This window comes from Emys orbicularis, chromosome 1, assembly GCF_028017835.1.
Source record: "Emys orbicularis isolate rEmyOrb1 chromosome 1, rEmyOrb1.hap1, whole genome shotgun sequence".
Lineage (NCBI taxonomy): Eukaryota > Metazoa > Chordata > Testudines > Emydidae > Emys > Emys orbicularis.
In genome coordinates this window covers 95,861,478-95,883,001 of record NC_088683.1, presented here as the reverse complement: position 1 = coordinate 95,883,001, position 21,524 = coordinate 95,861,478, and the positions used below count along the sequence as shown (strand labels likewise).

General features: G+C 45.5%; 1 protein-coding gene across 2 annotated transcripts; it reads left to right on the top strand.

Annotated features, from left to right (window-relative positions):
* The first annotated feature begins 10,992 nt into the window (after nucleotides 1-10,992).
* TEF (TEF transcription factor, PAR bZIP family member) lies at nucleotides 10,993-19,841 on the top strand. 2 transcript variants are annotated; one of them, XM_065400053.1, is made up of 5 exons: nucleotides 10,993-11,137; nucleotides 13,875-14,201; nucleotides 16,421-16,641; nucleotides 17,440-17,651; nucleotides 19,529-19,841. In XM_065400053.1, the coding sequence occupies exons 1-5, from the start codon at nucleotides 10,993-10,995 to the stop codon at nucleotides 19,548-19,550; spliced, it is 927 nt and encodes a 308-aa protein (XP_065256125.1). In that variant the 3' UTR covers nucleotides 19,551-19,841. The 2 variants fall into 2 exon arrangements, with proteins under 2 accessions (XP_065256125.1, XP_065256133.1); XM_065400061.1 differs by lacking the exon at nucleotides 19,529-19,841 and having other exon boundaries at nucleotides 11,030-11,137; nucleotides 17,440-18,185.
* Nucleotides 19,842-21,524: the final 1,683 nt, after the last annotated feature.

The following is a 21,524-nucleotide window of genomic DNA, read 5'->3' as shown; positions in this document are numbered from 1 at the left end:
CCAAATGACTAGCTATAGCCAATCAAAAACAAATAAAAAACCATTCCTGTCCCTGACCAGTGTAGTCTCACCTTCAAGGAGAGGTTGTAGCCCATGTGGAATCAACCCAGGATGTCACTGGGTGTAAAAGTGCACCTGGAACTGACTAGCCACTACCTGCTCAATCACTTTCTTTGCAAGGGAATAAGTTAGACTTGGTGATAACCGGCAAGCATGCCAGTGTCAATAAATGGGTTCCCGAGGAGGCGCAGGCCTCCACATATTTGAGGATAGTCTGTCTCCTCCCCTTGTTAAACAGACATGAATAATGCCTGATAATAATGAATGGCCCCCACAGCTACTCCACTTGCCTTAAGCAACCAAGATAGACAAGGTTTGGAACCACAGCTGGTAAGTGTCAGAAAAGAACATGGGCATCCTTCTTGAGAGACAGTCTCCCTGTAGCATACTGCAACAGCTGTGATCAGTGGAGGCTCTTGAGCTGGAGCTGCGTCAATATAAAAGAAGGGGCTGCTGGCAGGTTGTACTCCATGGAGGAATGCTGACTCCCCTTCCCCTGATTCCAAAGAGCCAGAAACTGTGTCCTTCAGGGAATTCTACAAAGCCTCTCTCCTTCCCTCTGGCCTTTTGGCAGGAGAGGGGCACAATAAAGGCCAGTATTTGTAGCTGTGATGGTGTATTTGCAGTGTGTTGTTTGACTGGTTGGCTGGCTGGTTATTTTCTGGTTTTGGGGAAGCTGCTAAGGTTTTACGTCATTAAATTTTAATTAAGAATAATGTCAAAGGCACCTCAATTGAGATTTTTCAAAGCCGATTAGGGTATTTAGCTCCACAGCACCCCTAATCTCCTTTCAAAATCTCAACCCTTGAGTCCAGAAAAAGCACTTCCCCCCACACCTTTTTGTTATATATCTAAATAAATCTAACCCAGTTCATTATCACTCTGAAAAGAAACATATTATTATTGGAGAAAAAAAAAAAAAAAAAAAAAAAGGCAATTTTCAAGAATCTGGACCCCAGTAAAGCAAAGCCCTTAAGCTGAACCTCACAGATGTGAGCAGTTTCACTGAAGTCAGCAGGCTACTCACGTGAGTAAATGTTCGCAGGATCAGGACCTTAGTACCCATAAAATCAGCATTCAGGGATGAGGCAGCTCAGGTTCCCATTTTATCTCTGAAAAAACTTGTGGCACTTTTGAAGTCAAATTCTACATTTTTGGGGATGCAAACTTGGCCAAAATTGTGGTTGGTAAGATTACTAAGAAAAATGTCTTACATTATTATAGGTAATAGCTTATTAAGTATAGACAGTGTACATTGTACAACCTATGAAGACAGTTTCAAAGAGCCTACAAACTAAAAGATGGAGACATACACATTTTGTGTCTCTGTGTGTGTTTGTATGGTATTAGTAAGTGTGTCTGCTATCAGTGTTTGAGTGCCTCTCAATGTGTGTTTCAATGTGAGTTTTTGCTGGATCTGTGGTCTCGATGTGTATGTGTATTTGGATCCATGGGTGTATTTGCCGTCAGTCTGTATATATGATGTCAGTGTGCATGTGGCTCAGTGTGTGCATTTACTGTTTGTGTCTCTGTGTGCATTTGCTGATAGTGTGTAATGTATACTCTTGTGTGTGTGACTGTGTGTATTTGCTGCCTGTTTGTTGTCCGTGTGCTCTGTCTCTCATAGTGTGTATTTGCTGTATCTCTGTGTGTTTGCTATCAATGTATGTGTGCTCTCAGTATGTGTGTTTGCTGTCAGTGTGTGTTTGCGTGCTGTATCTGTGTGCATGTGCTCTGAGTGTGTTTGTTAGCAGATGTGTGTGCTGAATGTCTGCTCCACTGTCTCTCTGTGTGTGATTGCGTTTGCTCTCAGTGTGTGTTTAATCAGTGTGTATGTTTGACTTTCTGTCTCAGTGTGTGTGTGTGACTGTAGTTTCAGTGCATGTTTTCCCACTGTGTGTGTTTGCTCTCAGTGCCTGTGATGACCTGCCTCTGTGTGTGTGTTTGCACTCAGTGTGTGTGACTGGCTCTCAGTGTGTGTATTACTTGTCCGAACATCTTTCCAAGCAGCCGGTGACTTCTTTCCCAAAGTTAGGTAACAGGCCCAGTTCTTTGCAGCCTGGTTGGCTGCGGCGGGTCCTATCAGCCAATCCTGCCAGGCGGCCCCGGCCCAGCCAGTCAGGAGGCCATTTCCACCAGCTGCCAGCTGGGTGGGGAGCGGGAACGAGGACTCGGCTCGGAGGCGGGCTGGACAGGGTCGGCTTGGGACAGGCTGCTGCTCTCGCTCGCTCTCATCTGCCCAGCCAATCCCGCGCCGGGCACGGCCGCAACTTCTCTCGTGATTCTCATTAGAGCCATCTGCGCTCTGCACCCACCGGGCCCCGTCAGGACACGGCATGTCCGGCTGCGACAACCTCGGCGTCCCGCCTGCCATGGACTTTCCCGAAGTGCTGAAGTCCCTGCTGGAGTACTCCTTACCCTGGGCCGACACGCGCTCAGGTAGGCGGGGGTCCCCCTCCCTGCCTGGCTCCCCCCGGCGCTTAGCAGCGCGGCTGCGCTCCCGAGGGAGAGGGCGAGGCGGGTGTGGAGGGTGCTGGTAAGACTGATCCCCAGCCCTAGGAAAGGGGCTCCGCTCCCAGCGAGCTTTGCGCCGCAATAGGCACAGGTAACCCCCCGCATCTCGCCCCGGGCCGATCCTCTGCCCTGTTTGTCCCGTTTCACAAGAACGGCCGAGCCTCCGGGTGCTGCTGCTGCTGCCCCCATCCCCCAGGGGCCCACGGCGGGAACGAGTCACCCAGGGGGTTGGATGTTTGTGGGGCAAACTTTGTGTCTGCTGCGGCAGGGGGTTACTAATGTAAAGCTGGGCAGGGAGCAAGACCGATGTCCCACCCTCTGAACACGTAGCCTCTTCTTTTCTGGACTTTCCCTCTTGCTGTGTTCCTAGTACAGTCCCGCACAAACCAGATGCAAAAAACCTAGTAGGTCCCCTAGTGCAAACTCTTGTCCTTCCCGGGGCAGTGCAGGATAGCTCAAGTCACCCTTTCTTGATACACTCCAAGGATTGGGGAATCGCTACACCCAGGGACCTTTCCATTTTCAGATGGGATAGTTGCATGTCCCTTGCAGGCTGCTTTGTGGTTGTTTTAACTCTTTCCTGGCTGAGCAGCGTTCTGGGTGGGAGTGCAGGTGGAAATGCCATGGCACACCTCAGTCATGTTTGGACATGTGCCTCCTTACCTCGCAGACTGATGTTCGCTGAACTAAATGTTCTCAGGAAACTGCTGCCAGGACACAGATATGGTTCTGTGGCAGCAAAAGGGGCTAACATGGTACAGGAGAGGTGCAGCAGAAAAGGCATTAATGAAAGAATCTCATAGCCCAGGAGAGAGGCTAATGGGATATAAGTGGGGGCAGGGACGCTGGTAGTAAGTGGCTTATGGCACAGAATTAAGGCAGCTGAAAATTTAATTAGAGACAAGAGGACCTATGGCATTAGGAAGACGGGTGATGACGAAAGGATTAATGTAGCTCCCCACCTCTCTGAATGGATTCATTTTGTCAAGTCCCTGTAGCACAGTCCTTCTGTTGTTGCCTGTAAGTTCACTCCCTCCCTTGCTGGGACCCTGTACAATAACCAGACGGTTATATAATATGGAGCTGGATGGCTGGTCCTGGACGTGTTTCTGAGCTATCCAGTGCCATGGTGAAAAGCTGACTGAGAGGGGCGGGTGCAGTTGTGGCAGAGCAAGGAAAGCAGTGTCACTAGTGCAAGTCCTGGATGTTGCTCTGGCCAAGGTTGGATTAAGTAAATTCCTTAGATCCTTGGTATCCAGATTCAGCAGAGTGAAGCAACTGGTTGGAATCCATCTAACCTAGGAGAACTGGGAAGAATTTGTTGATTGGGCTAGAGAGGAAATTGGATTATTGATTGTTATGATTATTGGAGGGAAGCATTGAGTCTTAATTGGACATGACTTTCTTTGGCTGCATGGGGGCATGGTACCATGACAACTCCCTCCCTTTGCCTGGGGACCTCCTTGCACATTCCCTAAGTCTCCTTTAGTTCTTAGTTCCCTCTTAGTACACCTCCCTGCCAGAGCCAGCCTTTCCAACCCCCTTTTTCAGGGACCTGGTCTGTCATCACACACACACACACACCCCTTCTCCATTTTACATACACTCTGCTATCCTGCAGCAGCTCTCTTAGTGGTGCTGATTGCACACATACGCTCTACCTGGTCAGCGACTCCTTATTACATATCCTCCTGCCACATCAGAGCTGTGCTGCTCCTCACCCCCTTTGGAGCTGAATTCCCCATCACAAGCTTCCCAGTGTAAAAGCTAAGCCCACTCAGGATTCCCATCTTGCATGTTCCAATTCTTAGTACCAGTGTTAGGGGGCTTATTCCTTCACCCTCTCACTTCCCTGGTCCTTCTCGCATGAACAGAGAGCAACAATACCCGAAGTCCAAAGGCGCAAACAATTCGATGTTTATTGGGGGTGAACTTCCAGCAAGCATGATTCCAGTTTCCTTTCTCAGTGTCCCCCTTCCCAGCTCTGACACCACAGAGCCATCCCTGTTCCCATTCCCTGTTCCCATTCCCCCCTTAGCAAAACATGATTCCAATTTCCCCACTCCCATTCCCTGTTCCCATTCCCCCCCTTACTTCCTGATTGACTGCAGACTATATAGTAAAACTTGAGTTCTGCTTAGCTATACCTTAACCAATCATTTTACTGAAATTTAACTAAACAATCCTAACATACTGTAACATGGTTATTTAACCAATTATATTCCACCACCTTAATTGTTTACACCCAACAAAATTAATTATACAGCAGACAGAAACAATTACAGAATCAGAGTCCATGCAAATAAACATACAAAACAATACAGAAGTGAGGATTTCACAACTACATCTATACAGACATAAGGGTTTTCCAGCTGTGTCTATTGATAAGTAAGTTTTTACCAGACAGAAAACTATCAAACTAAATTTCCTTTTACATGTTCTAGGCTCTTTCCTTTCTCTGGAGGTGATAGGAATACAATTCTGTCCTGATATTCCTAACAGCCCAATAGCACCTTATTTCCATGTGACTAGTTTGGAATGTGAGGATGTGACCGTTCACTTCTCAGCTTATGGCTGCCTCTGCTGCACAGCCAAAGGCCTTACTTAGCCTAAGAACAGAGCCTCAGACTGTCACAGTATGAGAAAGCCCTTTCACAGACAGACAGTGATTTTGATTCTTTCTTTTATATCTCTATAACTAGCTAAGTGATAATACACCTAAATTCTTAAAGTATAGGCTTTTACAGACAGACCTTAATATCTATATCCTAACAACCAGAGCTAAAGAGAAACTGACAATTACATTTGCAAAATCTAAATAAAGCAGGAGGGTGCAGCTGATGTTGCAGTTTCCAGTGACCTACTGCACCCATCCACTTTATTCCATTGGTGATTAGACTGAGTATCTAATCCCAGGAAGAGTCCAAGGAAACGTTCCCAAACCAGCTTCTCATATCACTGTCTGAGGAAGAGCCAGACACTTGACACCCATGCAGAGTGCATTGTGCAGGCTCCCACAAGAAGCTCCCTGCAAACTCCTGTTAAGGCCTATGCAAAAAAATCATCTTTGTGTAAATTAAACACTCCCTGTGCACAGCCACATGCCTATGACTGTACAAAGCTAATCCTAATGTTCAGCATCTGCTAAACTCATCTGGGAGTAAGTCAGGGAACAAGGTCAGCCTTAGGCACAAGCACTGCACCGCCACCAAGCCAGCTTCCACTTTTGGGGCCTAGAGGTGAGGGAGACACTGTTGGTCTAAATCACTGCCTCAGTACTGTAGTTTAGATTCCTTACAGATCATAAAACCAGCCTTGCCGGGGAAACTGCAGTCTTGAACAAAATGGTGGGAAGCAGATATGAGGACTGTAACCAGTGACAAGTACTGGTTCCTCCACTGGTTGGAATATATTATTTATTCATCACTGCTGATGTGTGTGGCACTTTTACTGTCAAGTAAAAGACAGTGTTGCGGTTCAAAAAATTGAAGTGTCCATCACTCTTGTCTATGCGCTTATTAGCTCAGCTAGCTGAGCTACTGGAGATACTCCTTTAACGCCTGGCTGGGTAGAGATCTGTTTTTTTGAAATGGAAGATTGCAGGATGTAGTCCCTCCACTTATGCATTTAGGTGGCAAGTGTCATGTATGTATTTGAGTGATACAGGAAACATTCAGCAGGAACAGCGGTGGGAAATTGGTAAAGACGAGATAGGAAAAACAAGAACTCATAGATCACCCCATCCACACCCTGCCAATGGCAGATTGTAACTCTGGGTAGTTTCTCACCAACTTCACCAGTATAGTTATATTGGGTCTGCACTTCTAAATCGAGCACCATTTTCCTTGTTTGTTTGAAGGCTGGAAACAACCTCAAAGTTTCTTCCTTCTCCTAGGGGTTTGACATCACATAGGACACACAGCTGCTATTGTCATGATGCAGGACAGGACGAGATCATATCCATGTTACATAGTATCCTATCTGGAGGTTGTGTTAGATTTGATCTCCCCCGATGTTGGCCATAGAGAATAAGTCTGTTTGCATGATGATATTTGAATTTAAGCAGAATGGTAGTACTATAGAGTGCTCTGCCTCTTTACATTGCCTTTCACCTAGTTTCCTTATGCCTGTCAATACACCTGCGACCTGATATAACACGAATTCGGATATAACGCGGTAAAGCAGTGCTCGGGGGCAGGGCTGCGCACTCCGGTGGATCAAAGATTTGGTGGTGATGGGGGACTTCAACTATCCGGATATATGTTGGGAAAATAACACAGTGGGGCACAGACTATCCAACAAATTCTTGGACTGCATTGCAGACAACTTTTTATTTCAGAAGGTTGAAAAAGCTACTAGGGGGGAAGCTGTTCTAGACTTGATTTTAACAAATAGGGAGGAACTCGTTGAGAATTTGAAAGTAGAAGGCAGCTTGGGTGAAAGTGATCATGAAATCATAGAGTTTGCAATTCTAAGGAAGGGTAGAAGGGAGAACAGCAAAATAGAGACAATGGATTTCAGGAAGGCGGATTTTGGTAAGCTCAGAGAGCTGATAGATAAGGTCCCATGGGAATCAAGACTGAGGGGAAAAACAACTGAGGAGAGTTGGCAGTTTTTCAAAGGGACACTATTAAGGGCCCAAAAACCAGCTATTCCGCTGGTTAGGAAAGATAGAAAATGTGGCAAAAGACCACCTTGGCTTAACCACGAGATCTTGCATGATCTAAAACATAAAAAGGAGTCATACAAAAAATGGAAACTAGGACAGATTACAAAGGATGAATATAGGCAAACAACACAGGAATGCAGGGGCAAGATTAGAAAGGCAAAGGCACAAAATGAGCTCAAACTAGCTACGGGAATAAAGGGAAACAAGAAGACTTTTTATCAATACATTAGAAGCAAGAGGAAGACCAAAGACAGGGTAGGCCCACTGCTTAGTGAAGAGGGAGAAACAGTAACAGGAAACTTGGAAATGGCAGAGATGCTTAACGACTTCTTTGTTTCGGTCTTCACCGAGAAGTCTGAAGGAATGCCTAACATAGTGAATGCTAATGGGAAGGGGGTAGGTTTAGCAGATAAAATAAAAAAAAAACAAGTTAAAAATCACTTAGAAAAGTTAGATGCCTGCAAGTCACCAGGGCCTGATGAAATGCATCCTAGAATACTCAAGGAGCTAATAGAGGAGGTATCTGAGCCTCTAGCTATTATCTTTGGAAAATCATGGGAGACGGGAGAGATTCCAGAAGACTGGAAAAGGGCAAATATAGTGCCCATCTATAAAAAGGGAAATAAAAACAACCCAGGAAACTACAGACCAGTTAGTTTAACTTCTGTGCCAGGGAAGATAATGGAGCAAGTAATTAAGGAAATCATCTGCAAACACTTGGAAGGTGGTAAGGTGATAGGGAACAGCCAGCATGGATTTGTAAAGAACAAATCGTGTCAAACCAATCTGATAGCTTTCTTCGATAGGATAACGAGTCTTGTGGATAAGGGAGAAGCTGTGGATGTGGTATACCTAGACTTTAGTAAGGCATTTGATACGGTCTCGCAGGATATTATTATCGACAAACTAGGCAAATACAATTTAGATGGGGCTACTATAAGGTGGGTGCATAACTGGCTGGATAACCGTACTCAGAGAGTTGTTATTAATGGTTCCCAATCCTGCTGGAAAGGCATAACGAGTGGGGTTCCGCAGGGGTCTGTTTTGGGACCGGCTCTGTTCAATATCTTCATTAACGACTTAGATATTGGCATAGAAAGTACGCTTATTAAGTTTGCGGATGATACCAAACTGGGAGGGATTGCAACTGCTTTGGAGGACAGGGTCATAATTCAAAATGATCTGGACAAATTGGAGAAATGGTCTGAGTTAAACAGGATGAAGTTTAACAAAGACAAATGCAAAGTGCTCCACTTAGGAAGAAAAAATCAGTTTCACGCATACAGAATGGGAAGAGACTGTCTAGGAAGGAGTACGGCAGAAAGGGATCTAGGGGTTATAGTGGACCACAAGCTAAATATGAGTCAACAGTGTGATGCTGTTGCAAAAAAAGCAAACATGATTCTGGGATGTATTAACAGGTGTGTTGTGAGCAAGACACGAGAAGTCATTCTTCCGCTCTACTCTGCTCTGGTTAGGCCTCAGCTGGAGTATTGTGTCCAGTTCTGGGCACCGCATTTCAAGAAAGATGTGGAGAAATTGGAAAGGGTCCAGAGAAGAGCAACAAGAATGATTAAAGGTCTTGAGAACATGACCTATGAAGGAAGGCTGAAAGAATTGGGTTTGTTTAGTTTGGAAAAGAGAAGACTGAGAGGGGACATGATAGCAGTTTTCAGGTATCTAAAAGGGTGTCATAAGGAGGAGGGAGAAAACTTGTTCACCTTAGCCTCTGAGGATAGAACAAGAAGCAATGGGCTTAAACTGCAGCAAGGGAGGTCTAGGTTGGACATTAGGAAAAAGTTCCTAACTGTCAGGGTGGTTAAACACTGGAATAAATTGCCTAGGGAGGTTGTGGAATCTCCATCTCTGGAGATATTTAAGAGTAGGTTAGATAAATGTCTATCAGGGATGGTCTAGACAGTATTTGGTCCTGCCATGCGGGCAGGGGACTGGACTCGATGACCTCTCGAGGTCCCTTCCAGTCCTAGAATCTATGAATCTATAAAGCAAGTTCGATATAACGCAGTTTCATCCATAACGCGGTAAGATTTTTTTTTTTTTTTTTTTTTTTTGGCTCCCGAGGACAGCATTCTATCGGGGTAGAGGTGTACACTATGGTCCCCATTAATCTAAAACATTATCACTAGATTTTACTTATCTTCCCTACTCTCTCCTAAGAACAAAAAAAGCTAAAGAGATGGAAGCGCCAAACACATCTTTACTCAGCAATATTCCCTGGATGGAAAAATAAGGAATAGATTTCCCAAAGTACTCAAGGCCAGACTTTCAAATGCTCATTGCCTACTATTGGGGCAAGATTTTCAAAAGAATGCTGCATCCAGCAGGTACTATTGTGATACTGGCAGCCAGATTTCAAAAGCTCAGCTCCTAGCTCGCTGAGCTCTCTTGAAACTCTGCCCCTGATTGTGTTCTTTTGAAAATGTTCTCCAAGAAGTAGAGCAGGTGCTGGTCAAGCAAAAATGATAGATGACTTTTGTGCAGGAGAATGATCATACACATCACTTCATCAGACCCATGAGGGAAGAAGGGGGCTGAGTCTGATTTCACATTTTTTTCACTGTGATGATATGATCTCCTTGGCAACAGACAGATATCGTCTGTTTGTACAGTGCCTAAAACAGCGGGGAAGGGTTCTTGGTTGGCCTCTCAGCACTAACATAATAAAGATAAAATAGAAGCACGAAATGATACCACTGCTGGGGAGAAGCAGAGGGTGGGAAGGGAAAAGGAAAGAGGAAGAAATTAATGTATTGCTAGTGTGTTTTGCTGACATTTAGCAGCTGCATACAAGCGGAGGCCGTATCATGTGATCAGCCTTGTCCTCACTGGTAAGGTGACCCGCTATCAGCCAGCTGGGGCCAGCCCGGAGTGGAGCTGAAGTAGTGCGACCCCTAGTGTAGACAGAGGCTGTTTGCCTGAAACCAGGCACGTCGCAGCCTGGAGTCGTTTATCCTGTGCACACGCGAGGCACTCGCGCTGGGGGAGGCCAGCGGGACACAAGTGGGGAAAATCCCCCGCGCGGCCGAGCGCTGGCAGCAGCCCGAGCTGGGATCGCTCCGAAATCCGGCCCCCCACCTCCTCTGAGGCCGGGGCCGATGGGGGTAGGCGGGGCCGCGTCCCTACGAAGGGCAGGGATTATTAGGGAAGCTGGGGGATCCGCTGCGCGCGCCCCGCAGCCCCGCCCCCTCTCCTCCCGAGCGGGCACAGCGGCTAATGGGCTCGCGACTCCCGGTCCGCACCGCTACGCAACTGCAGAACCCGGGGCTGGCCAAGCCCGGCCCCAGTGGCTGCTCCCTTCTAGTGACTGGGCTCGCGCGCTCTCCTGCGATCGCCGCAGCACTAGTGTGCGCGCGGCTGTTTTCACAGCCCTCCCTCCGCGCGCGGTCTTGCTTGGGGGGGCCGGAGGGGCGGGACTAACATGCTAATAAATCACACTCCTTCCTTGCACTTTCCTGGGCTGCGCCGACCGAACGTGTCCGCCTATGGCCAATGGGAGCGCCTCCCTCGAGCAGCGCAGCCAATCACAGAAGGCGGCCTGGGTTGTGGGCGGGAAGTGAGGGAAGCTCGCGCTCATGAATAAAGAAATAAGGCGAGGCTGGCTCGTGGCGTCAGCTGCTGGCGCGTGCGCCTTGGCGGTGTCTTTCCGGGAGCTGCTGGCGTAGCCCTAATTCTTAGCCTTCCGCTGCGAGGGTCTCGGCGTTGACACCGCTCGCCGGACAGCGGGGAGCATGCCCGGCCGCGCCGCGCGCCAGGAGGCAGCAGCGGGGAGCGCGGGGGCGGCCGCCTCCGCGCAGCAGGAGCGGAGCCTGGCGGGAGCCTTCCCGCTAGTGCTGAAGAAGCTGATGGAGAATCCTCCGCGGGACGCGCGCCTTGGTGAGGGCGGGAGCGCGCACGCACGGCGCGACCCCGAGAGCGGCCGGAGCGCGCGTGTCGAGGGGCGGGGCGAGCCCCAGCTCCCTGGTTCCCGGGGCGGGTCCAGCTGGGCCGGGGCCCGCGAATGCCCCGCGTTGCACCCAGCCCCGGCTGCATGCTAGGGCCTGGCCCCGGCCTGGGCTCCAGTAGCTGGTGGCGGGCGGCAGCAGCTGGAGCGGGGGGAGGAGATTTCCCCCTCCTTAGCCACAGGCCGGGGCTGCCCTGAGAAGACTTCTGGCCTCGGTGACTGACCTGCCCGGAGTGTGGCTGCAGCCTCGGGGCTTTTTGCCAATGCAAAATAGCGCAACATCAAACAAAAAAATCTCCCCCCACAGCAGCGCGGCCTGTGCCCCAGGGCTGGGCTTTGCTCCCTGCTCCAGGCGTTGCCACCTGGTGCATGCGAGTGTCCAGTTGCCTTACAACTCCAGCCGAAATCAATGTGATTTACAAAACTAAGTCATCAGTGTCATTTGCATTTGGTTCACTAATATGTACTTATGCTAGTACTCGGAGATCTCAGGCAAGACTGGCTCTATTATGCTAGGCACTGAACAAATGCATAGAAAGACATAGTAGATCATAGGCTCTTCAGATAGGACTATCAGCATGTGTGTTCCTGCTAGCTGTTGAGGAGTCCCGAGCCTCTGGCTGGCGAAGCAATTACTTTCTCATCCAGGTTTTTTCGTTCGCTATGAATTAAATTTCCTTCTGTGCTTTTAAACGTAATGTGCAAAATACAGCAGGTTGAAGTAACAATGGTACCCTGTATCACAGTGCTGTCCTTTTCAACAGAAACCTCATTCTTGCCTTGAGACTTTCGAAGGCATATTCCACTGATTATATATATATATATATATATATATATATATATATATATATATATATATATATATATATATATATATATATATATATATATATCAATATTCCATTGATTCTTTCCTGCTAAGGAAGTCATTTGAAGTAATGGCTGCCAGAGTAATTGGGGTAGGGTTTTCTAAGGGTTGGTATGCAGGATCTTCTAAAATCATAGCAGGGCTAAAAGGCTATCCTGGTCTCTCTGTGTGGTTGACCCTACTGACTGATCTATTCCATCTGCTTTGGAACAGCCCAGTGCTCTCAGGTTTGTGCATTGTGCTCTTTGCCAGGCTTCCCTATGTGAACAGTGAAGAGCCAACCTCTGATCCAGTAGGATTTACATCTCTCTGGAGTGTGTCATTCTGGTGACTGTTGTTTTATTCAGAATCAGAATGATGGTGCTGTCTATTTCTACATTGCAGCATGAGGAAATTTAGTTTACAGTTGCTGAGCATTCTTGCAAGTATATATTTATACTTTGATCACACTGGCTGCATGAATTTGTATTGCTGTATACACTTCCCACACAATAGCCTGTATGTAGACTTCCAACCCCAAATGAACATCCCATCAAGCAGTAATTACCTGGGGTTCCTGGTTTCCACAACGCAATCTTCACTGTATTGCCTAAAGTAAGAGGAACTCTCATCCAGGTGCTCTTGTGTGGGAGTGAGCACCTCACAAAAATTGAAAAAATCTCATTGCTCTGCAGCCATTCCTCCTCATCCCAGGTCTTGACCATCATGCTTTCACCAGTCAGCGGATGTGCTTCTGCCCCCAAAATGGTACTCAGTCCAGTAAGGTCTAGAGATAGGCACCTGATCTGAGTATGAGTGAGGTGTGGTTTCATGGACAAAGTAGTGTCATTATTTAAAGCTGTCTTCTAATTCTTGTGGGCCTCATTCTTTGCTGAGATTCTACTCAGTTTATCTATGACCTTCAGCAGTCAGTTGACTACGCTTCCAGGAATTCAGTCAGAAATGGGCTTTGCTTAGCATAGAGACAACTGTGCTTCTCCTGTGTATGACCTATAGTGTAGTTGACGAAATTTTCTGTATAAATCTCTGGGGGAAATTCTAAGATGTTCTCCTACAACCTCCCCTTTTGGGGAACTGTGTGATAGGTACTTTGACCTATAACAAAATGTTAGAGGGAGTACTGTGTGGCGACACTGAATTTTTTCAGGAACAAATGCTTTTATAAATGCTTAGCTGAACTGTTACAGTTAGCATTTAATGTAGATGAACTTTGTGTTATTTCCAAATTGAATATGAAAATCCCCATTTCCCCCCCCCCCTTCTTGTACCTAATCTTTCCCTCTTTGCACTTCTCTCCCAACTTCAGGATAAACGTTCTTGTTACCTCAAAGGCTTCTTAATAGTTTCCATTGTAACCTGACCCTTCCACATGTACTTTTCCTGTCTTCCAGGAAAAGCCTGGGAGAAACAAAATATCTGTTGTAAATCCTAAAGATAATCAAATCTAAACTGTGGTGAATCATGGTGCTTAGGAGCATGTGTATTATACCACCCCTGGGTGGGTTGTTGGCAGTGTGGATTAAACAGAGGACCTCTATGCTAAAAGACCCTGCTCTCTTAGCTCCAAGACTTTAATGTACCTGTAAATCTCTGTGGCCTACCTATTAGATGGAGACCGACGAACTGTTAAGTGTGTGTGGGTTACACATGGAGATTGGGCTGAGTAAATTGATGTAGAACGTGTCAAGGAGTGAATTTCCTTGCTCTGATGGAGTCTGTATTGAACTCTTACCATTATTTAAACCTAGTCTTTAATCTTCTAACCCATATTTTACACAGTGACCTTTGTTTTTGTCTTTTAGATAAAGAAAAGGAGAAGGAAAAACTTGAGGAGGATGAAGCAGCAGCTGCCAGCACTATGGCAGTCTCTGCCTCCCTCATGCCTCCCATTTGGGACAAAACCATCCCTTATGATGGGGAATCTTTCCACCTGGAGTACATGGATCTGGATGAGTTCCTCCTGGAGAATGGAATCCCTTCGAGCCCTGCTCACCTAGGCTTGAACCAGAACCCGCTCCTGCCTGTGGCTGAGCTGGAAGGAAAAGAGCCTGCCAGTGCATCTGCTGCCTCTCCTCCCTCATCATCTTCCACTGTAGTTTTCCAACCATCTGAAGCTGCCTCCGGCACAGGTAGGTGAAATACTTTGAAGCCATGTGGATGGTTTCTGTTGTTGTTATATGTAAAGAGGCCTCAAACCTGGGGAGAAGCATTACCACCCTGCTGAGATTAGCTTCAGAAGCTTAAACAGCATAAATGTGTTTAGCCTATAGAGTTTCATTCTTCTGTAAATTCCTGCTAATCTTTATGAAGAGGTATTTCCCACTCCCAAAATAACTTAGGGCTTGTCTACACTTACTGCTGCGGCGGTCAATGCTTCGGTGGTCAATTTAGCGGGTCTAATGAAGACCCGCTAAATCGACCACTGATCACTCTCCCGTTGACTCCTGTACTCCACCTGATCAAGAAAAGTAAGGGGAGTTGATGGGAGAATGTTTCCCATCAACATTGTGTAGTGTGGACCCCACGGTAAGTAGATCTAAGCTATGTTGATTTGAATTACGCTATTCATGTAACTCAAATTGCATAGCTTAAATCGACTTTTCCCTTAAGTGTAGACAAGGCCTTAGTGCCATTGCCGCTTAGCCACTTCTCATTAGTGTATCTGATTGCAAATCTTGTGGCTGTTGATGCTAGGGAATGAGCCCAGCTAAAATAAGAACCAGCACAAACATTCTCCCACAACTGAAGCAGGACTTTTTTTGAGGTTTTAACATCTGTCTTTTAAAAAAAAAAAATCACATTGCTTCTGTGCTGTTTTGTTTCTAGTTGGAATTGGAAAATCTGAAATACCAATAAAATTAGCCTTTCTAATTGGTACTTCTAACCTAGCAAGAGTCTGGAATTCCTTGAATTTGTGTGGAAAAATCTGTTACTATAAGATCTGCAGGCTTGATAGGTTCAGATAAGCTTTTGAACACCTTGGTGGTTCAGTCCGTTGAGGTAAACCATTAGTAGTTAGTGTACACCCAATGAACTTTGCTTTATGGAAATGTTATAATAAAGCTTGTGAAATGTGACAGCTAAGTTTTTTGGACAGATGCTGTTTATATTTTAGTTTTGACGCTCCAAGGAATGCTTGGAAGTCTCTTGAGTACCTGAGGTGAGAAAGGAGAGACGAAAAAATAAAACACATTTCCGGTGCCTCCACCCTAGCTACCCATGACCTGCTCCTAGATAGCGGTGTGCATATCTGGAGAGGAGCTTCACTTTTCAGTTTAGTGCTGGATTTGGGAACTCCACACAATAACACTGCACAGACTTAATGGCTATTTTGTGAGAGAAGAACCTGCAAGAAGGCTTTATGGAAAGGGCCTGAACCCTGACCCCCTTTCCACAAACCTGGTAGACAAATGCACAACATGGAATACAAGGTTTTTCAGCAGGAGAGAGGAAAGAAACCATGCATCAAGTGCTCACTTGTGGACTCCATGTTTATATATGATGTGTTTTATGCTATCCTTTGGGTATAGTTTTTGTTGTTGTTTCTCCTAAACTCTTGTGTAGTGTTGCTAATGTTTCACTGCCCAGATATGTGGCTGCATTTCACTAGTGGAAGAAGAGATTCATTTATCCCTGCCTATATTTCACTTCGTGTTAAAATTTGCAGTTCATCTGTATGAAAGATGTTTATAAACATAAGGTTACTGTAATGTGACTTTTAACTTGTGTCTTTAAAGGTCATGCTTCCATTCTGTTTCTGTCACAGTACACATCTCTTCCACACTGTGCCCTCTGTTATTACTCTTCCATTTACATATAACAAATAAGGAAGAACACGATGTGTGGATTTTTATCAAACCTCTATTTTTCATGCTGAAAATCAAATTTTGTGTGGTCTTCAGTGGGCTGAGAGAGAGAAATCTCCAAGCCAGCTCATGCTTCTGTGGGAATTTCTGAGCCATAAATGGCAGGGAGTTAGAGCTCTGAATTTCTGATTTAACTCCGTTGGAGCAAATACTTCTTGTATGTAGCGAGGTGCACAAGGGAGAAACTGATATCTTTCTGCCATTTTTATCTTCTTGTATCTCTCATTCTGGGCATGCATGCCCAGGGCTTGTATTTCTTCCATGGTGAAGGAGGCTATCCAGCATTTCTGTGTAAGGCTGAGATGTTCGTTCCATCCCCTGCAAGAGATATGTCTTGTACAGTACTGAGTTGACTATTAAATAGAAGTGATTAAATGTGGCATACACTAGGACAGTGAGCAGAGATGCCCATATATGGGTACCTGAATTTATTTTCTTCTTCATGCTGATCTCCTATTGTGATGTTTACTGCCTTTTACTAGAATCCTCCCCAGAGAGTGAGAGAGAGACTCTGAGCCCCGTTGATCCAGACTGCATTGAGATTGATGTGAACTTTAATCCCGACCCTGCTGATTTAGTGCTCTCCAGCGTGCCTGGTGGTGAGCTTTTCAATCCTCGCAAGCACAAGTTTGCTGAAGAGGACCTGAAACCACAGCCCATGATCAAAAAGGCCAAGAAGGTTTTTGTCCCAGATGAGCAAAAGGTAACAGACTTATTATATCAGACTGATGAGGCTTTACTCAGGGTGTGTGGGGGGGTCTTTTTTTTTTTTTTTTTTTTTTTTTGTATGTTGAAATACATTTGGGGCAAGGCCAATGTGCCATACCTACAGAGTTGAGTGGAGAACGTTGCTCAGAAGAGGGTTGGCAGGTTGATTCCTATTCAGCTGAAAGGCCCTTACTGCTTTGTTAACTTGGAGCAGTGAGTGAATTGTTGGGCAGGAGTGACTTGTGATGGTAGACACAGAAAAGGATGGAAAAACTAAGTTGTCTCAGCTCATTCCTCCCTTGCTCTTCCTCACTAATGCAAATTTGCCCCCCACACTGTATACAGTCTTCATGGTCATGTTCTCATTTGCCAGTGCTTTTTGTTTAGTCCAGTTCTAAATGCCCCGGACAATGAAACATTAATCACTTTCACTGGGAGACTATTCCACAGGCTAATAGACTTAGCTGTTAAGAAATTGTTCTTGATGTCCAGCTGAAATGTTCCCTTTGTTTAATTTCATCTCCGTTTTAGTTCCCCACCCCACCCTGGACTATCCTAAATAGGCTTCTTGTGAGGAGACAATCTTCCAGTACCAGGTTGCCTAAACTTCAGTTAGTATCTGAGCCTAGCCAACCCAACAGCTTCCTGCATGAGCTACAGGAGGAAGTCCAATAGCAAGTAGGATGGCTTTTTTGGGTAGGATGACTCTTGTGGTAGGGCAGGAAGGTAGCTGTTTGACGCTGGATATGAAATACTGAGCTGTCAGATTGGCATTTTTTTTTCTTTCCTACAGGATGAAAAATATTGGACAAGGCGAAAGAAGAACAACGTGGCAGCAAAGCGTTCCCGCGACGCTCGGCGACTGAAAGAGAATCAGATCACAATCCGAGCAGCCTTCTTGGAGAAGGAGAACACTGCCCTCAGGACAGAGGTGGCAGAGCTGCGCAAGGAAGTGGGGAAATGCAAGAACATTGTCTCTAAATATGAGACCAGATACGGACCCTTGTAAGCACACTTTCTTTCCTTGCTAGGGCTCCTTGTTTAGCTCTTGGACTTCTCTGCCTTCTGTAGAGACTCCCAGAAATAACGTGTGGAGGCTTTGTCATTGTGCATCTATAACAAAGATCTGCTTCTGGTGGCACAACTTGGTCAGGACCCTTGTAGTGCCAGGATCTAGGTTGTGTCCATCTTTACAGCTTTGTGTTAACACTGCTAGAGCAGTTGGTGATGCTAATCTAAGAGAATGGATTCATCCATCCAGGGGAATAAAAGTGAATCTGATTAGATTGTTGGACAAGGCTTTTGCTTTCTGTTCTAATCTCCATTTTAAATGGAAAGAGAGCTGGCTGAAGTGCAAAAGTCTCCTGTCCGTTCATTCTCTCTCTCTTGCTTTTAAAACTTAGTTTTATAATTTGGGTGCTGCGGGACAGCATCATAAAAAAGTTCCTTTCCCAGTTCCTAGATATTGGAACGTAGCTGATCAGCACCCGTTGTGCAGGGCTCTGTGCTCCTGTTCAGGAGGAACAGGGAAACCACCTAGGCCTGGGAACGGTCTGTCTTCTGCAGAGGTGAAGATAACATTCTGATGAATATGCATTTGTGTAAACCAGAGTGCAGTGAAAACATTGTTTCTAAACAATACTTGTACATTTTTCTTTGGCTAGCTCCCAGAACCATAGGATGAGGTGCAGGGCAGAGAGCCCCATACTTCTCCTTGTGAGGTAACGCTTTTTGAGTTCACAGCAATGGATTTTAGGGAGTGCATCGCTCTCTTCTTCCTTTTCCCTAATACAGTTAGGGGACTTCTTTTCTTGAACAACTAATTATGCAGCACGTGACTCTTCATTCAGAAGTGAAGGAGAAGGGCACCACCAAACCTTGAGTCATTCACCTGTGGCCTCATCAGATCAAACCTTAGGTCCATCTCGTTTGGGAATCACCAGCACTTTGTGTTTTGGGCTGGGGGGGAACAAACCCAAACCACCACTCTAATGCATCTTCCCAGTTGTACAAGTGTTGGTGGGGGATTTCTTCTGCACCCCTGTAAGTGATACTTGGTCCTTTTGAGCAAGCTGGGGAGCAGCCACACCCACTCTAAACATGAAGAACTTCTCTCACAACCTCTTTGGGTGGCAGTCTCTCCATGCCAGCTGGTTTTCTCTCAAGCACATGACTTGCCCTCTTGGTGCTGAGAATGGATTACTTCCCAGCGCTGCTCCTACAATAAATGGTGCTAAAGAAAAATGCATTCTTGTGTAATGTTGGAGGCCTCCTCCACCTGCAAGAATGGAGAGCTTTAGTAAGATGTCTGGTACAAATGTAGACGGTCATTGTCATATGTATTTTATCCCAGGTTTATGGCAGTGAATATGTTAGAACTGGTGGGGTTAGATGTCTGGGGATGGTGTTTGTATTTGGGAGCAAGAGGAGTGTGGGAGATAAAAAATTTTTAGGATAGATTTGAGTGAAGGAATTAGAAACTTATAAGAGCATGTAGAAGTTATGGGATTTCTTTTTCTGTAACAGAGATTTTGACTAGCTCAGCTTTGCGAGCTCAATGTGAGAATAACGCAGCCTTTCTAAATTCATATGTTAGCTCCCTAATGGAGTGGGGAAGGAGGCTAATCCAGCATGATGAAAGTAAATCTATACAGGAGCTGTTTTTCCCCTGCATTATTACCTGCTTGTCTGGGCTGAGCTGTGGTTTTTTGTGCAGCGCTAGTCTGATTCCTCCTGAACATCAAAGAGGGAGATAACTTTGTAGCGAGAAAATAGAATCCCACACCACTGGGTTTTTTTCTTTCACAGAGTGGTATGTAGTGGTGATAGGAGGAGTATATTGTAAATAAATTGTCACACTTACTGCTTTGCTTTATTTAAAGTGACTTATCTGATTCCGAGTGATGCAACTTTAAAGACTTCTAAAAACAAAGAACTAAAAAGCACACATGAAACCATCTGTCTTCAGAGTGAGCAGTGAGATGTGTGAGAGGTATCCAACACAAACAACTGACGGGGGACACTGCCTGCAAGTACCCCATCTGAACTGCCCGGGGGCTGGCATGATGAAAAGTGCAAGGTCTTCTTAATGCTGTGTATGGCTTTCTTATCTCTTTTTTTGTACTAATGTTTGTCTTCTCTCTGTAATCAAACTACAGTAATGTTACTTACTGACACTTGTCAATGACACTCACAGCTCATGTCTTTCAGTCCAATCTGTTGATGACTTGTGTGAATGGTGACTCTGTTTTGATACTTGAATGAAATGGGAGAAAGGGGGATTTTAACTTAAAATGGCTTAAACAATATTGTCACCGATTTTTGGGGTTAGGGGGCAGTGGAATAGGTTTTAGCTACTGCTGCAGCTGGATTCTGACAAGCGTAGCATCTTGAGGTACTGCTCGGGGTGCTGAACTAGAGGCATCCAGGGAAAATAGTCTAGGTGTGCAAGAAAATGTAACAGATTTGTTGAAGTAAACTAAAAAGCACCGTCGAGTGTGCTATACAAAGGGTAACAAATAAATCCTGTTATATACCCCAGATGACAAACACAGCTCCTTAACTACTTCCTCCCCTGATATGTACACTGTGGGGAGCCCACCCCCTTCACCTTTTACTTTTAAGGGGCTCTTTGTATCCCAGTAAAACAAATTACATCCATTTTCCTGTCTGCTGCACCAAAATAGGGGAGAGGTGTGTACCTCTGAGCTGCTGAGCCCTGTATTTTGCTGCAAGCCAGACCAGTCAATCTGTATTGAAGCCCCAGGGGAACAGTGGCTAGCAGCTACTATGCTCTGCATCCTTCTCTTTTTTTCCTACTGCACTCTAATTCCCCAAGAACCTCGGCGAGTACGGCGTACATCTGTCTCATGGACCCAAAATATCCAGCAATGCCATTGTCATAATGGAACAGCTTTAAAAACAAAGACCCTGGGCATGTATGGAGGTAGATGAGGCACTTAGAGAGCGTTGCAGGGATGTTGGCCCTGTGTAGAAAAGGGAGGCTGTCCATGGAAGGAAAGGTGCCATCAATACCGCAAAAGAATCCTAACCAGACATCATAACCAAATCTATAGGTGAAAGAACTAATGGAATGGCTTATTTCCAGTAAAATATTGTAGGGCTGCACTTGTATCCAAGGTTCTGTCAATAACATAGAAATGAAGAGAGGAGGTTTTCTATGTGTCTATATGACAAACTTTCTGCCAGGTGGCTGATTAATGGCAGACACCTGGTTGATAAAGTGCTCTTGAAAGCCTGCAAAAGGAAAAGGTCCTAAATGGGAGGCTCAGAATCCATTACAACTGAAACTTATGAAGTATGGTTTAATACTGTACAAATACTGTGTCTTCATCTTCCCCAGAGGGATCCTGCCCTCAGAACTTCTTAGTAGGAAAGAGAAGAGGAAAGGGAGCAATGGGGAGAAGCAGACTGCTGCAAACTTTTTTAAACAAAGTTGTAACCAATTAATTTTTCAGTGTAACTTGGCAACGATGAACGGGCTTTATCCATCAAGTGCACTGCTTGATCTAGTCTTGCAAGTGGACCATGTTTTCAGTGTTAAAGAACATGCTTTAACTTCTTTCCTAACCAGTAAGAAATGTTATCAATATGTATATAATAAGATTCCAGGATTGTCACTCTGAAGCCTATTATGTCTGTAGAGTCAATGTGAAGCGATGGAAACAGCTACACAGGTAGTTGAGAGCTCTTTTTGTTCTGAATATCACCAGGTGCAGTCATCGCTGTGACTTGTGATCTGTTACTGTCATAAGTTCACAGCCATTTTTGGCTTTTTTGCACACACAACTTTACAAATTACATCCATGGAACAACACAACTAGTACTTTTATAAGTTGGAACTCTTAAGATTCGCTA

Bases quoted from the DNA above. Each gene is read 5' to 3' on its own strand.
- TEF (XM_065400053.1), top strand. From the start codon at position 10,993: ATGCCCGGCCGCGCCGCGCGCCAGGAGGCAGCAGCGGGGAGCGCGGGG. The intron at 11,138-13,874 runs GTGAGGGCGGGA...TTTGTCTTTTAG, and splicing joins TCCGCGGGACGCGCGCCTTG to ATAAAGAAAAGGAGAAGGAA. The intron at 16,642-17,439 runs GTAACAGACTTA...TCTTTCCTACAG, and splicing joins TTGTCCCAGATGAGCAAAAG to GATGAAAAATATTGGACAAG.